The sequence below is a fragment of the Drosophila rhopaloa genome, unplaced genomic scaffold (assembly GCF_018152115.1).
Source record: "Drosophila rhopaloa isolate 14029-0021.01 unplaced genomic scaffold, ASM1815211v1 contig_150, whole genome shotgun sequence".
In the NCBI taxonomy this organism is placed as follows: Eukaryota; Metazoa; Arthropoda; class Insecta; order Diptera; family Drosophilidae; genus Drosophila; species Drosophila rhopaloa.
In genome coordinates this window covers 35,315-47,354 of record NW_025335029.1, presented here as the reverse complement: position 1 = coordinate 47,354, position 12,040 = coordinate 35,315, and the positions used below count along the sequence as shown (strand labels likewise).

Sequence of the window (12,040 nt, the reverse complement as noted above, 5' to 3'; positions counted from 1 at the left end):
TTCCAGGAAAAGTTCATGAGCCAACACAAAGTTTATTAAATCATCATACTTTGACTGTTTGTCCCATTGGTCTTTCAACTCGCAATCAGCTTTTACGTAATTCATTATCTCCAAGAGGCAGTCGCAGTTCAGAATAAATTCGACATTCTCATCCATTTCTTAGGCTGATTACTTAATCACCAATGATTCGTATGAGCTTTTTGAGTTTAGAAGATGTTTATAATTGTTTATAATTAATCTTCAATCGTGGATTGTATTTGATGTGACTTTATTGCTGTGAACCACTATTTTTAAACAATCACAAATTATGCAATTACAGTACAACTTCCATGTGACCGATTTTCAACTTCTAAATGTTGCATTTTAGATATTTGTTTTAAATAAATATAAAGGTTATTAAAGAGACTTGCAAAATATTTTATATTATTTCTGAGCCGCTGTTAAAAGTTGACTGTTTCGGGCTACGATCTTGAGCTAAATGAGTTCGACGCTAGCATTTCTCAGATAAGAGTATGAAAATGCACATTCACTTACATTTATCATTCATTCTGACGTATTCCCAAATTTAAAGCTTTTTTATAAGAAAGGGAGATTGGGATTGTGCACAGTGGAGTACGCCGGCTCTCTACAAGGGTATTTTTACAAAAAATCCCAAGTACATTTTAAACATAGACTCGATTATACAAGTAGGATAGCCAATTTCAAAACAAATATATGATGGCGCACTTAGACAATTGCAGAGCCAAACCGCAACCTAAGAGCGGACAGCACCCAGTGTCCCCGCTAACTGCTCTTGACCACCGTTTTTCAAAAATGACATGGGATTTAAAATGCTATTGGTAAATAGAAATGACCAAAACAGTTTTCAAGTGCAGTTCCAATATATACCGCGCGAATGGCCTTACCATGTCTCCAGAAATTTTGATCCTGATCGAAACTTTTGGGTTGGGAACGCTTCCCCCCGTCTGTTACATATTATAATGCTGAAACAATAATTCTTCCAGGTCTTCGTTACAAAATAAGATTTATATATTTTTTCGGGTTCATTCGAATTTGAACTGGCTTTTAAGTTACGGTTTATTCAACGAAGCGAATACTGCAACTGTTCCTGTTTATTTAGTTTAAAAATAAAACTTTCATACATTTTTTATCATTTGCTGCGATAAACACAGATTTGTACATATTGATCTATTTAACTTGAACAATATTATTTCCTCCTTTGTTAGCAACGGCAACCAAGCAACTGTCGCTGAATAAAATATTAAATGTCTTGTTTTCAAACAGAAAACAAGCCGGCTTAAAACCTTCAAAGCATTTCGCACAAAACCGACACAACCTCCCTTATAAGTTACATTTGGAGACCTATATTTTACTATAATCCATTCAAAATGGGAGATGCCCAGGAAAGCTGCAGACAACTGCTTCCGCGTGCGATCTTTGGGATCAACGGAAAAGTGGAGAATGGAGTGCGCCAGCATCCGGTAACTGGATCCATTATCTTTCCACTTGGGAACAAAATAGGTATCGCTGACTATAAGAAAAACACCCAGGAATTTGTAGCAGGACATACAAATACCATATCATGCCTGGATCTCAGCAAGAGCGGCAAATACATGGCCTCCGGTCAGATAAATCACATGGGCTTTCGGGGCTATGTGATCATCTGGGATTACGACCAGCGAAAGGAGATCTCCCGACATGATCTTCACAAGGTCTCGGTGCAGGCCATATGCTTCACGGCCGAGGATCGCTGCGTGGTGTCCATTGGAGGCGTGGATGACGGATCCGTCATCGTTTTCGACATGGAGGCCTTGTGGGTGACTTAATCGAAAATTCAGCCTGAATCCAAATAACTCTTTCCTCCATTCCAGCTCTCCCATTTGCCAAACACCCGCCTCGAGGGCTATATCCGGAAATGCATTGACAATCCGGCCGATGCACAATAACCCGTACTTTTTTGTAACTGCCGGGGATCGGCATCTGCGCCTGTGGAGCATTCTACGCGAGGAGAAGAAGCTTTACGTTCAGGATGTTCTGATGGCCAGCAAGACAAGGGTTTTCTACTGTGCGCGCATCAATAAGACGGATGAATTTGCCTACTTGGGCACTGGAACCGGTGATATAGTGAAGATCGTTCTTAACTGCTGCGATCGCGATCATGTGAGCAAGCAAGGATCCACCAGCTGCATCCTGGGAGCCTTTGGCACCCACAATCCCCGAAAGCCATCCGGCAGGGATTGTAATCGCTATGTGAATGGTGTACGAGCTTTGTATGTCCTGGAAGGAGGACGTTTACTAATTGGAGCTGGAAATGGGGATATTGAGCTAGTGGAGGAGCGAACTGATGTGCCGCTAATTAACTTCAGGGATTATCCAGGTCCCACGTGGCCATATCTGCGCACCCTGAAGAAGACTCATGTTTCTGGAAGGATTTCATCGTTTGTGCGCTCCAAACCGGAGTCATTTTACATCTGCACGGACACAAACGAGATCTATGGACTTAATATCAAGACCTGGGTGCTCAAACTGCTGCGAACATGCCACACCAAGTCGGTCTACTGCATCACGTTTCCAAAGTGAGTCAATATTTTGTGACGATATGCCAGTCCGATTCGTATGCTTTTGGCGAGGAAAACTTCATTTTAGTGCGAAGTTTGCAACGCAGTAAAGACCTTTCCGACCACGTAAAGTATATTTATTCTTGATCAGGATTATCTGCCAGATACAGCTACGAATATAAATAGAAACAGTGGAATTTATTGCAACTTAGGCTTACTTATTTCTTGTTTAAATAACTCTTTATTCTTCTACTTAAAGGAATTACTCGGGAGTGTTTGCCACATCTGGCAAAGAGTGCATCCGCATCTGGTCTTCGGGGCGCAAACAGGAGCTGCTCCGCATCATGGTCTACAACTTCAACTGTGCTTGTGTTCGATTTACCCACGATGGAACCAGTATTGTCTCTGTATGGAATGATGGAATTATACGAGCCTTTACTCCTATCACCGGAAGACTCATCTATGCTATTCCCAATGCTCATAATAAAGGTAAACATTTGTATTTTGTAATTGTAAGGTATACTTATTCAAAACCTAATATTAAATAACAGGATGCAGTGCTTTGGCCGTAGCGTCCACGGGTCGTCTAATTATCACGGGCGGCATTGAGGGGCAAGTGAGGGTTTGGAAGATAGATCCCTATCGCCAGGATCTTTTGGGCGTGCTGAAGGATCACTCGGGACCCATAACGTCGCTGGATATCAATTACCTTGACACCGAAGTGATCTCCGCCTGTACCGATGGTTCTTGTGTGATCTGGGATATAAAGTGAGTCAAGAATAACAACCATTTGAATTAATTTAAGTATATTATACCCAATCCTCGACAGACGCATGACTCGTAAACAAGTGGTAACTGCCAACACTCAATTTATGTCTGCTTCCTATTTCCCAACCGGAGTCCAAGTGATCACCTGCGGTTCGGACGGCAGGATCATCTACTGGATGGTGTACAATGGAGCCTTGATCAGGGAACTCACTGCCTCCAAGAAGTCATCGGTTAATTGCCTGGCCATTAACGAAACTGGGGACTACTTCATCAGCGTCGGCAGCGATCTGCAGGTCAAACTCTGGGACTACAACAGTGGTTCTGTGGTGGGATTGGGTTCCGAGCACGCCTCCTCGGTGATCAGCTGTGCCTATAGTCCCTGCATGACCATGTTCGTCACTGGCAGCACGGACGGATCGCTGATTATCTGGGATGTGCCGCGGGACTTTTGGGGCAGGCCCAATCCGCCAGATGCAACCAAATACTCGCTGCCCAAGACATCGTCCAAAACGAGGATGAGTGAGGTGCCGGCCAGAGTGAATTCCGGCACAAATCTGAAGACGCCAAAGGGCGAGAACATCGACGGGCTGCTCAAGGCCACACCCAAGGACGATCTCTGCTGCGTGGAGTGCCCGCCCTGCGCCAAAAAGGAGGCCAAGGCCTCCGATGCTTTCGCCGAGTGTGGAATAGTGCCGGACGTCAGGAAGTGCTGAGCCCTATTCGTTTGAGTTCCCTTTATGTCCTGAAATAAATGCTGTTTTTCTTCTGTCAGCTGGATTGAAGTATTATATTATTCAAATTTCCGATTCAATTAGTCTTATTAAAAATTTAATGGAATAATCAAATTTGTGTGTAAAATCCTCGTACATTCCGTATAATTTTAATTTCAATATCTTAAAAATTATTGTTGACTTAATTTAAGTTTTAATTAACCAACAGATAGGTTAATTTTAAATTTTATCCAAGTTACATTTTTGAACAGTATACAAATTATTTTAGATCTTAATATTTTTATTCTTTTTATTGTTTAGTAGTACATATATTTTTTATAATTTGACAACGGTATAGTATGAAAGCCTAAATTAAATACACATTTTTGCTTAAAATATTAATAAGAATACGAATATTTAAACTTTAGTAAGGAATATTGAATTTAAGATTCTGTATTAATATGCATTTTAAAAACTAATAAATTTTAAATAATAAATGTTTTGTATTTAATAATTCTATGAATTAATTTCTAAATGCACTGGACTGGTTGCATGAAGTACCAAAGATATAGTAAAATTAGTTTTCTAATTGCTAAACAAAAGTTGGAAAGATTCTTAGACTAAAAGTTTAAGATTTATGGTAAAAAACTGCACAAAATAAAAAAAAAACTTCAATTGTAACTAAAATTGTTTTCAATGGTTTTCAAATATTGACCGTCTCGCGCAAAAGTGTGACCGTTTCGGGCATGCGCGGTATATTGGCGCAAGTGGCGCGGCGGTCACACGGCACTACCATTGGCCGGCGTTGGCTCGTAAACTTAGCGCGTTCGGGTGGGTGGTTAGTGGTAGTGTGGAGTAGTTATTGTTTTTCCGTCGCGGCGTAGAGTTGACTAATCCGACCGACCGACCGGACCGGACCGCTTCAATTAAAAAGCACGCGACACTCGCCGGAAAAAAAAGGGAAAACGGGCTGAGGAAAGGGAAGGAAAAGCGAACGGTAACAGCAAAACAAAACAAACGACGAAAAGCAGTGCGAAATGAAGGTCTGCTGCATTGGCGCTGGATATGTCGGCGGTCCGACTTGCGCGGTAATGGCGCTCAAGTGCCCCGATATCGTGATTACCCTGGTGGACAAGAGCTCCGAGCGGATTGCCCAGTGGAATTCGGATAAATTGCCCATTTACGAGGTTGGTTATTTTGACTCACGTTTGTATGTACATAGGAAGTGCCCCCGCATAAATGTTTGTGTGTGTGTGTATTTGTGCCTGTGGGAGAGGAAGAGGGAGAGCAATGGGTCTACTCGTATGTGTGTGCTCTCACGCCTTGGCCTTGCAGTTTTTTTTTGTTTAGTTTCCACTAATCCTAAACAAACAAAACATCAATCAATACCGAGATCCATCGAGAAGAACTCAAAACGTCGATGACCGCTCATGCCCAAGTCGGTAAAACCCCCTCCAGCACCCTCCAAAATAAACCAGTTCCCATGCACAGAAAAAACCACAGACATATTCTGTGATTTTTGATTACATCCAGAATTTATTTGGAAAATCGCCACATAAATTAGGAAAAAAATGGCCACTTACCAAACCCATTCTTGGTTTTTTTTGTGATTAAAAAAGTTCGATAGAAAAAACTTTATTGAAAATTAAGAAAGCGTCTAGTTTTAATCGGTTCACATTTTTAAAGCCATATTAAATGGGTACCTCTGATATTATTATATTAAAATATGTGACATTTTTCTAAAGGAACATTTAACAATAATGTGATTACATATGTGATTTTTAAAATTTAAAATTTTGCTTAAAAATATTTAGTTCTGTTCTATCTCAAGACTCAACTAACTAACAACATAGCTTGTCAATGGTTGCGATCTAGCTGTGACTCAATTACATTACATTATTATTATAATAAATGTGATTACATTTTAAATCAAAAATCATATATTATATTTCTCTCTCTGTAGTCAGTCTTCATAAAAACCTCGGTGCGTGCTTGGCATTTTACTAGACTCTCAGGTGTTTAACGCACTTAGCCCACAACAAGGTCAATGGTCAGTCATAGTGTTACGGCCATTAGTCATTCAAAACAAACTATAAAAACTCGCAGAGCCAAATGATTGCTGAAATATGATTCGGGACGGAAAACAAGCGTGGGAATCGATTTTACTTTCCAGACTGCGTGACCATAATGCCCAAGCCTCGATTCCATATACTAAATGCGCCACGAAGCCATAAGGTGTAATCGGGGATTAGCCGGCATATTCTAGCACGTCACATATGTATTCTCTTTTCCATTTTTACTGTCGCATTTCCGTCCTGGCTTCCGCCTGCCCCCATTCGTTATACTCAGTTCCCCGCTCTTCTTATCAAGTCTGCGCCAAAACAGAGTCTTGGGTCGAGATAAGCACATTGGGCAGGGCGTTTAGCGGTATTGCGGGAGCACATTAGTTGGAAATTGTCCAATTACCCACGTTCTCGCCAAACACCCAGTATCTCTGGAGGAAAAACCGTAAAAAAATATTATACAAAACCCAAACACAGTCAAACCTTCATGACTCGAACAAAATTTAGTTACATATGTAGGCTTTGCTTTGCAGTACAATTTATTTTTAGGTCTGTTGAATTGCTTTTTATCAACCAAAACCATTTTACTCTAAAGCTCTTAAAAAATTTTTGTTTTGTTTTAATGTAGCTCTAGTTTATCTTACTTCTGCAATATTTGAATGGTTCTTTTTCCTTCAAATAATATTTTTTAAAACTACTAGACTTTGTCAAAACAATTTTGTGTATACTTTTGGGACGGGCAATAAAATATCAAGTTCTTATGACTCTTTTCCTGAGATGTATAATGAGCATAAATTGTTTCCAAAGACAAAATGTGTATCCTTTTTTTTATTGACTTGCAAGAAAGACATTTTTGAAATTTGACTTACTGAAGTTCGACTGTAATATATAGTAAATTATACACACATAGACAATGGGCAAAAACACGGCATTGAGTTCTGTCGTACCCACAGAGGCTGTTTAGCACACATTCCACTCTTCATATTGATATTTACTTACCAAGATTGCATCATCGCCAGCAAACATAGTGGCCATAACTTGAAGTACTCAAATGCAATTTGTTGAAAATATCAATGCGGCCTTGTCAGCAACATCCTCTTGTTTTGCAATTGCACAATTAGCTATTGACACATTTTTTCCATCTGTTGCCAATATTTCCTAGTCAGTGTACTCATTATCGTTTTCTTCATTTTGCAACACAACGCAAAAACTTATCAGTCATCGACATGATAGTAGTCTATTCATATATTTTTAGAAACTGCCCTTAAATAACATGTCTTTTTAGTTTTATCTTGTCTCCGTTGATTAATTAAATTCAATTTGCTCTTATAGCTAAAATGCCGATTATTGTTAGAATTCATACGAAAAAGCCAAAGATAAATTCGTTGGCGATGATTCTCAGATTTCATACGAAAAAGCCAAAAGAAAAAACAGTTATTAACACCTGTCTCCAAACAGTCCATATAAATACATATGCAAATTTGCCTGCTCACAAAACGAGTTCAATGAACATTCAAATCGTATCAGAAACGGAAATAAGTCTGGCTGAAAGCTTTATATGAAAGGGGGAATAAAAAATTCGTGCAAATATTGCATAAGCGTGAGTAGTCATGGGAAGACCCTATCCTACAATTTATTAATTAATCACTAAACGTTTCAAAAGTGGACCACTCAAAGTGGTTTTTCAGCACGTAAACAGAACTATACTGGGGTTAATTGGGAGATAGCTTTCTTAGGAAACGGAATCGGATAAGGTCCACGTACCAACATCTATAGAAGGGGTATAATCTTATCGGTAGACGTTCCTACGAACGTCACCAACTGTTCGGCTTTGGGAGTGGGTCGTGATTGGCATAACAAAAAAAAAGAAAACTAGGCCAACAAGTTGTACAATTTATAAAATATTTTAATGAGGTATGTCTGTCGTTTCTAGCCCGGTCTGGATGAGGTTGTGAAGAAGTGCCGCAATGTGAACCTCTTCTTCTCCACGGACATCGAGACGGCCATTAAGGAGGCGGACCTCATCTTCATCTCGGTGAACACGCCCACAAAGACCTGCGGCAATGGCAAGGGTAAGAACAATTATGCAAATATTTACAAGATGATATGAGTGAACACCTTTAAGTGAGGTCTTACTGCATAAAATATAGTCAAAGTCTAGGTTTTATTTCAAATTGGAGGTTGAAACCTGTTGATTTATAGCCATGTTTGTCTAAAGTGGCCAATAAAAATGTTTGAAGCGAAACTAATTAAAATCATGCTGAGAAAAAAATAATACCTAAATCAAATTTTAAAAAAGTTTCTATTGTCTATTAGCTCGGAAATATGTAAGTAAAATAGCTAATACTATGGCGCCATATGCCATTTAAAAAGTATAATTTAGCATTTTTCTTAATAACACAACAAATATAATGAAAAGAAATTTGAATTGTTTAAATGTTTACTTAGCTGGGTCTTTGATAAATAGATTGTATCAATATTGAAATAATAAGAAAAAAAAAATTTCATATTTATAAAGGAAAGAAAGTTTTTAGTAAGATATTTTATGATTTAAATTATAATTTAAAAAACATTTTGAGATGCTTATATTGGGAAATGCTCACTTAAAGGGCACTCACTCTTTTGATCGTGTTTTAACATAAAATAAATTACACATTACATACATTTCTCAGGTCGAGCCGCAGACCTTAAGTACGTAGAGAGTGCAGCCCGAATGATCGCCGAGATCGCGCAGTCCAACAAGATTGTGGTGGAGAAGAGCACGGTGCCTGTGAGGGCGGCGGAAAGCATTATGCACATACTGCGGGCGAACCAAAAGCCCGGTATCCACTACGACATCCTGTCCAATCCAGAGTTCCTGGCTGAGGGCACCGCCATCAATGATCTTCTTAATGCGGATCGCGTGCTAATCGGCGGCGAGGAGACGGCCGAGGGACATCAGGCGGTGGAGAAGCTGTCATGGATATACGAGCACTGGATACCCAAGGAAAACATTCTCACTACCAACACGTGGAGCAGTGAGCTATCCAAGTTGGCGGCAAACGCTTTTCTGGCCCAGCGCATCTCCAGCATTAATTCGCTGTCGGCAGTGTGCGAAGCCACTGGAGCCGATGTCTCCGAGGTGGCGAGGGCCGTGGGTCTGGATTCCCGCATCGGTTCCAAGTTCCTGCAGGCCTCCGTGGGTTTCGGCGGCAGCTGCTTCCAGAAGGACATCCTCAACCTGATCTACATCTGCGAGAACCTCAACTTGCCGGAGGTGGCCGCCTATTGGCAGCAGGTAATCGATATGAACGATTACCAGAAGCGTCGATTCTCCCAGAAGATCATCGAGAGTTTGTTTAATACTGTTTCGGACAAGAGGATAGCCATCCTGGGATTTGCTTTCAAGAAGAACACGGGTGATACCAGAGAAACCGCAGCCATAACCGTATGCCAAACTCTTCTGGAAGAAGGCGCCGCTCTAGATATCTACGATCCTAAAGTGGAACCCGAGCAGATCATCGACGACCTCACGCATCCAAGCGTCACGGAATCCCCGGAGAAAGTGAAGAAGGCTGTGCAGATCCACAGTGATCCCTACAGTGCTGTTCGAGCCACTCATGCCCTGGTTATCTGCACGGAGTGGGATGAGTTTGTGGATCTTGACTTCAAGCGCATATACCAATCGATGATGAAGCCGGCGTACATCTTCGATGGACGCAAGATCCTCGACCACGAGAGGCTGCAGCAGATCGGCTTCCACGTCCAGACCATCGGCAAGAAGTACCAGCGCGCTGGACTTCTCCGCTCCTGGGGAATTGTGCCGCAGCTTTAGGCGCGAAGGGCGGCGGAGGTGGTGGCATTTACACTTAAAGTTGGCGAAATTTCCAGTATTTGCGAGACTAAATTGTAAATATCTAGCTATCTGTTTCTGTATTTGAGTATGTGTTAGAATGGGTCAATTTGAAAGTCAAAAAATAGTTGGGAAGGAAAGTAATCTGAGAATAATTCTATGAAAAAATATTTGACCTTGTAGTTATTATATTTTGACCCTGCTTAATTTAATGTCTAAATAGAAAAGTGTCGATAAGCAAGAAAAATGTTCAACTAAACTCGTTGCTCCATTCATTCCTATGAAGTAAAATGTGAAAAGAATGAATGATGAAGTATAATTTCAACATATCTAATAATTTGAAAAGAAAATGATTTAATATTATTTAATAAATAATTTGCTTGTAAATAATTGGAATGCAAAATTCGTATTTTAAATTGAAAAAGGTCAAAATCGTTTTAGAATTTTTTATAGATTAATATTTGATATTTTTAAAGTTTTCTTTAAATTGACCCAGTCTTTTGTGTGTTTTTAAATAGTTAAAGTATTCAGCTAGGCACGCCCGAGGGAAAACCCCATACCGTATTTGTATTCATATTCCTATTCCTGTACCGACCCGCCACTCGAGGATCGGTAGTTGCAATATAAGCCCCAGCAGGACTGTCTTTTCCTGCGGAGGTTCAATAAAAACTAGCATTTACACGAGAGCATGTAAATTTTATAAAAATAACAACAGAGCGTTTGATTTACGAACTTCTTAGAAAGGTATTCTCTTGACTATTTGCCTGTACCAGAGAAAGGAAGTGGCCGCCGATAAGCTGAACCAGGTGACTAGGTACGACAGATGATCGTTGCGCAGGGTTACGCGCGTCTGGCCGCCGATAGGACCATTTTTAGCGGCCTGGACATCGTAAATGGCATCCAGGAATACAGGGGCAGCTCCTGAGCAAGCACACATCCGTGGCAGGTCTCGATATAGGTAGATATTGCCTTTATGGTCGGGTGTGAACTGAGGTCGGGCTTCTCCTTTGCGCACCACGGCTGTGAGCTCCACTTCCGACTGCTGTTGACTCAAAGGACGTGTTTCTGGCTCCACTTGCTTGCGGGAGACCCATCCACGATTTACAAGCACAATGTCGCTGAGGGAGTTCGTACATTTTTAAAGAGGATGCATCCGGTTTTTCCCTCTGGGTAACTTACTCTCTGTCTGCCAGCTGAAAAGGGGTCACTATTAAATAACCATTGCCTGAGTCCCGCTGCGAGAAGAGTCCTCCTTGGGTTTCCACGCCATCGGGCCGTATGAGTGATCTTGGACCCATGCGCATTTCTTTATCGTGAAGAAAACGTCCACGAATCTTGACCATACGGTATTCCATGAGAGAAAGGTCGCTGAGACTGAAAGAATAAATATTTTAGTAAGGGGAATGTTGTAAAATTAGGTAGAAAACCTACTCTTCTGGTAAATCCACAGGAGCTGTGTTAAGTTGCTTACTAAGATCCTTGATCAACTGCTCCTTCCAAATCTTTCGCTTTACTTGCCAACAGCCTAAGCCAAAAGTGGTGGCGGGTATAAGCTGATAAAATGTTTTTTCGGATTTAGATTATTCATTTAGATTGCGGAAGATGGGTAAACCCACCAGCAGAAACCATCCCAATGGAGCAATCTTTTCCTTGTCCTTAGCCGCCTTTGTGGGAATACTTGTGGTCCAATCCACCGGCGTTCGCTGTTGTGTCATCTTCCTGGTGACCAATATCTGTGTATTTTTGCTGCCTGGGATGCAGGACACATTCTGCTTATTTAAGGCCACTTGCCGGCACATTTGGGTGCCCAAACGCAGCATGTTTTGTATGATTTAATCCTAATGTGCCTAATTATTTATGTATTTACAATTGGAAGTTATGTGTGCTGGTACGACCGTTGGTTGTTGTTATAGAGGCGCAGAGCCACTGGTCACACTATATTTTAACTAAATCTTTTTTTTGTTTTTGTGAATGAAAACTTTAACAAGTAAAATTGGAAGTTATTTTCCTCAATTGTAAACATATAGTAAAGACAATTTGTCTTATTATTTATCTTTAAAATTCTTTAACAGTAATGCTGTAATACATCTGTTATTTCAATGTTAACTT

General features: G+C 40.6%; 3 protein-coding genes across 3 annotated transcripts; 2 read left to right on the top strand and 1 right to left on the bottom strand.

The window, feature by feature from the left end:
- Positions 1-1,299: 1,299 nt before the first annotated feature.
- On the top strand, positions 1,300-4,103 carry LOC108052401 (cilia- and flagella-associated protein 52). The gene is made up of 5 exons (XM_017134792.2): positions 1,300-1,813; positions 1,872-2,576; positions 2,818-3,047; positions 3,110-3,326; positions 3,388-4,103. The coding sequence occupies exons 1-5, from the start codon at positions 1,389-1,391 to the stop codon at positions 4,037-4,039; spliced, it is 2,229 nt and encodes a 742-aa protein (XP_016990281.1). The 5' UTR covers positions 1,300-1,388; the 3' UTR covers positions 4,040-4,103.
- A 739-nt stretch (positions 4,104-4,842) lies between these two features.
- On the top strand, positions 4,843-10,640 carry LOC108052406 (UDP-glucose 6-dehydrogenase). The gene is made up of 3 exons (XM_017134803.2): positions 4,843-5,223; positions 8,033-8,171; positions 8,772-10,640. The coding sequence occupies exons 1-3, from the start codon at positions 5,074-5,076 to the stop codon at positions 9,911-9,913; spliced, it is 1,431 nt and encodes a 476-aa protein (XP_016990292.1). The 5' UTR covers positions 4,843-5,073; the 3' UTR covers positions 9,914-10,640.
- Positions 10,607-11,997, bottom strand: LOC108052407 (SURF1-like protein). The gene is made up of 4 exons (XM_017134804.2): positions 11,548-11,997; positions 11,363-11,484; positions 11,111-11,305; positions 10,607-11,049 (listed from the first exon to the last, which is right to left on the bottom strand). Exons 1-4 carry the CDS (start codon positions 11,749-11,751, stop codon positions 10,668-10,670), a joined length of 903 nt encoding a protein of 300 aa, XP_016990293.1. The 5' UTR covers positions 11,752-11,997; the 3' UTR covers positions 10,607-10,667.
- Positions 11,998-12,040: the final 43 nt, after the last annotated feature.

Excerpts from the sequence above, each read along its gene's own strand:
- LOC108052401 (XM_017134792.2), top strand. The coding sequence starts at position 1,389 with ATGGGAGATGCCCAGGAAAGCTGCAGACAACTGCTTCCGCGTGCGATC. Across the intron at positions 2,577-2,817 it reads TACTGCATCACGTTTCCAAA|GAATTACTCGGGAGTGTTTG; the intron begins GTGAGTCAATAT and ends TTCTACTTAAAG. Across the intron at positions 3,327-3,387 it reads TGTGTGATCTGGGATATAAA|ACGCATGACTCGTAAACAAG; the intron begins GTGAGTCAAGAA and ends AATCCTCGACAG.
- LOC108052406 (XM_017134803.2), top strand. The coding sequence starts at position 5,074 with ATGAAGGTCTGCTGCATTGGCGCTGGATATGTCGGCGGTCCGACTTGC. Across the intron at positions 5,224-8,032 it reads ATAAATTGCCCATTTACGAG|CCCGGTCTGGATGAGGTTGT; the intron begins GTTGGTTATTTT and ends TGTCGTTTCTAG. Across the intron at positions 8,172-8,771 it reads GACCTGCGGCAATGGCAAGG|GTCGAGCCGCAGACCTTAAG; the intron begins GTAAGAACAATT and ends TACATTTCTCAG.
- LOC108052407 (XM_017134804.2), bottom strand. The coding sequence starts at position 11,751 with ATGCTGCGTTTGGGCACCCAAATGTGCCGGCAAGTGGCCTTAAATAAG. Across the intron at positions 11,306-11,362 it reads CCTGTGGATTTACCAGAAGA|TCTCAGCGACCTTTCTCTCA; the intron begins GTAGGTTTTCTA and ends TTATTCTTTCAG. Across the intron at positions 11,050-11,110 it reads TTTCAGCTGGCAGACAGAGA|CGACATTGTGCTTGTAAATC; the intron begins GTAAGTTACCCA and ends GAACTCCCTCAG.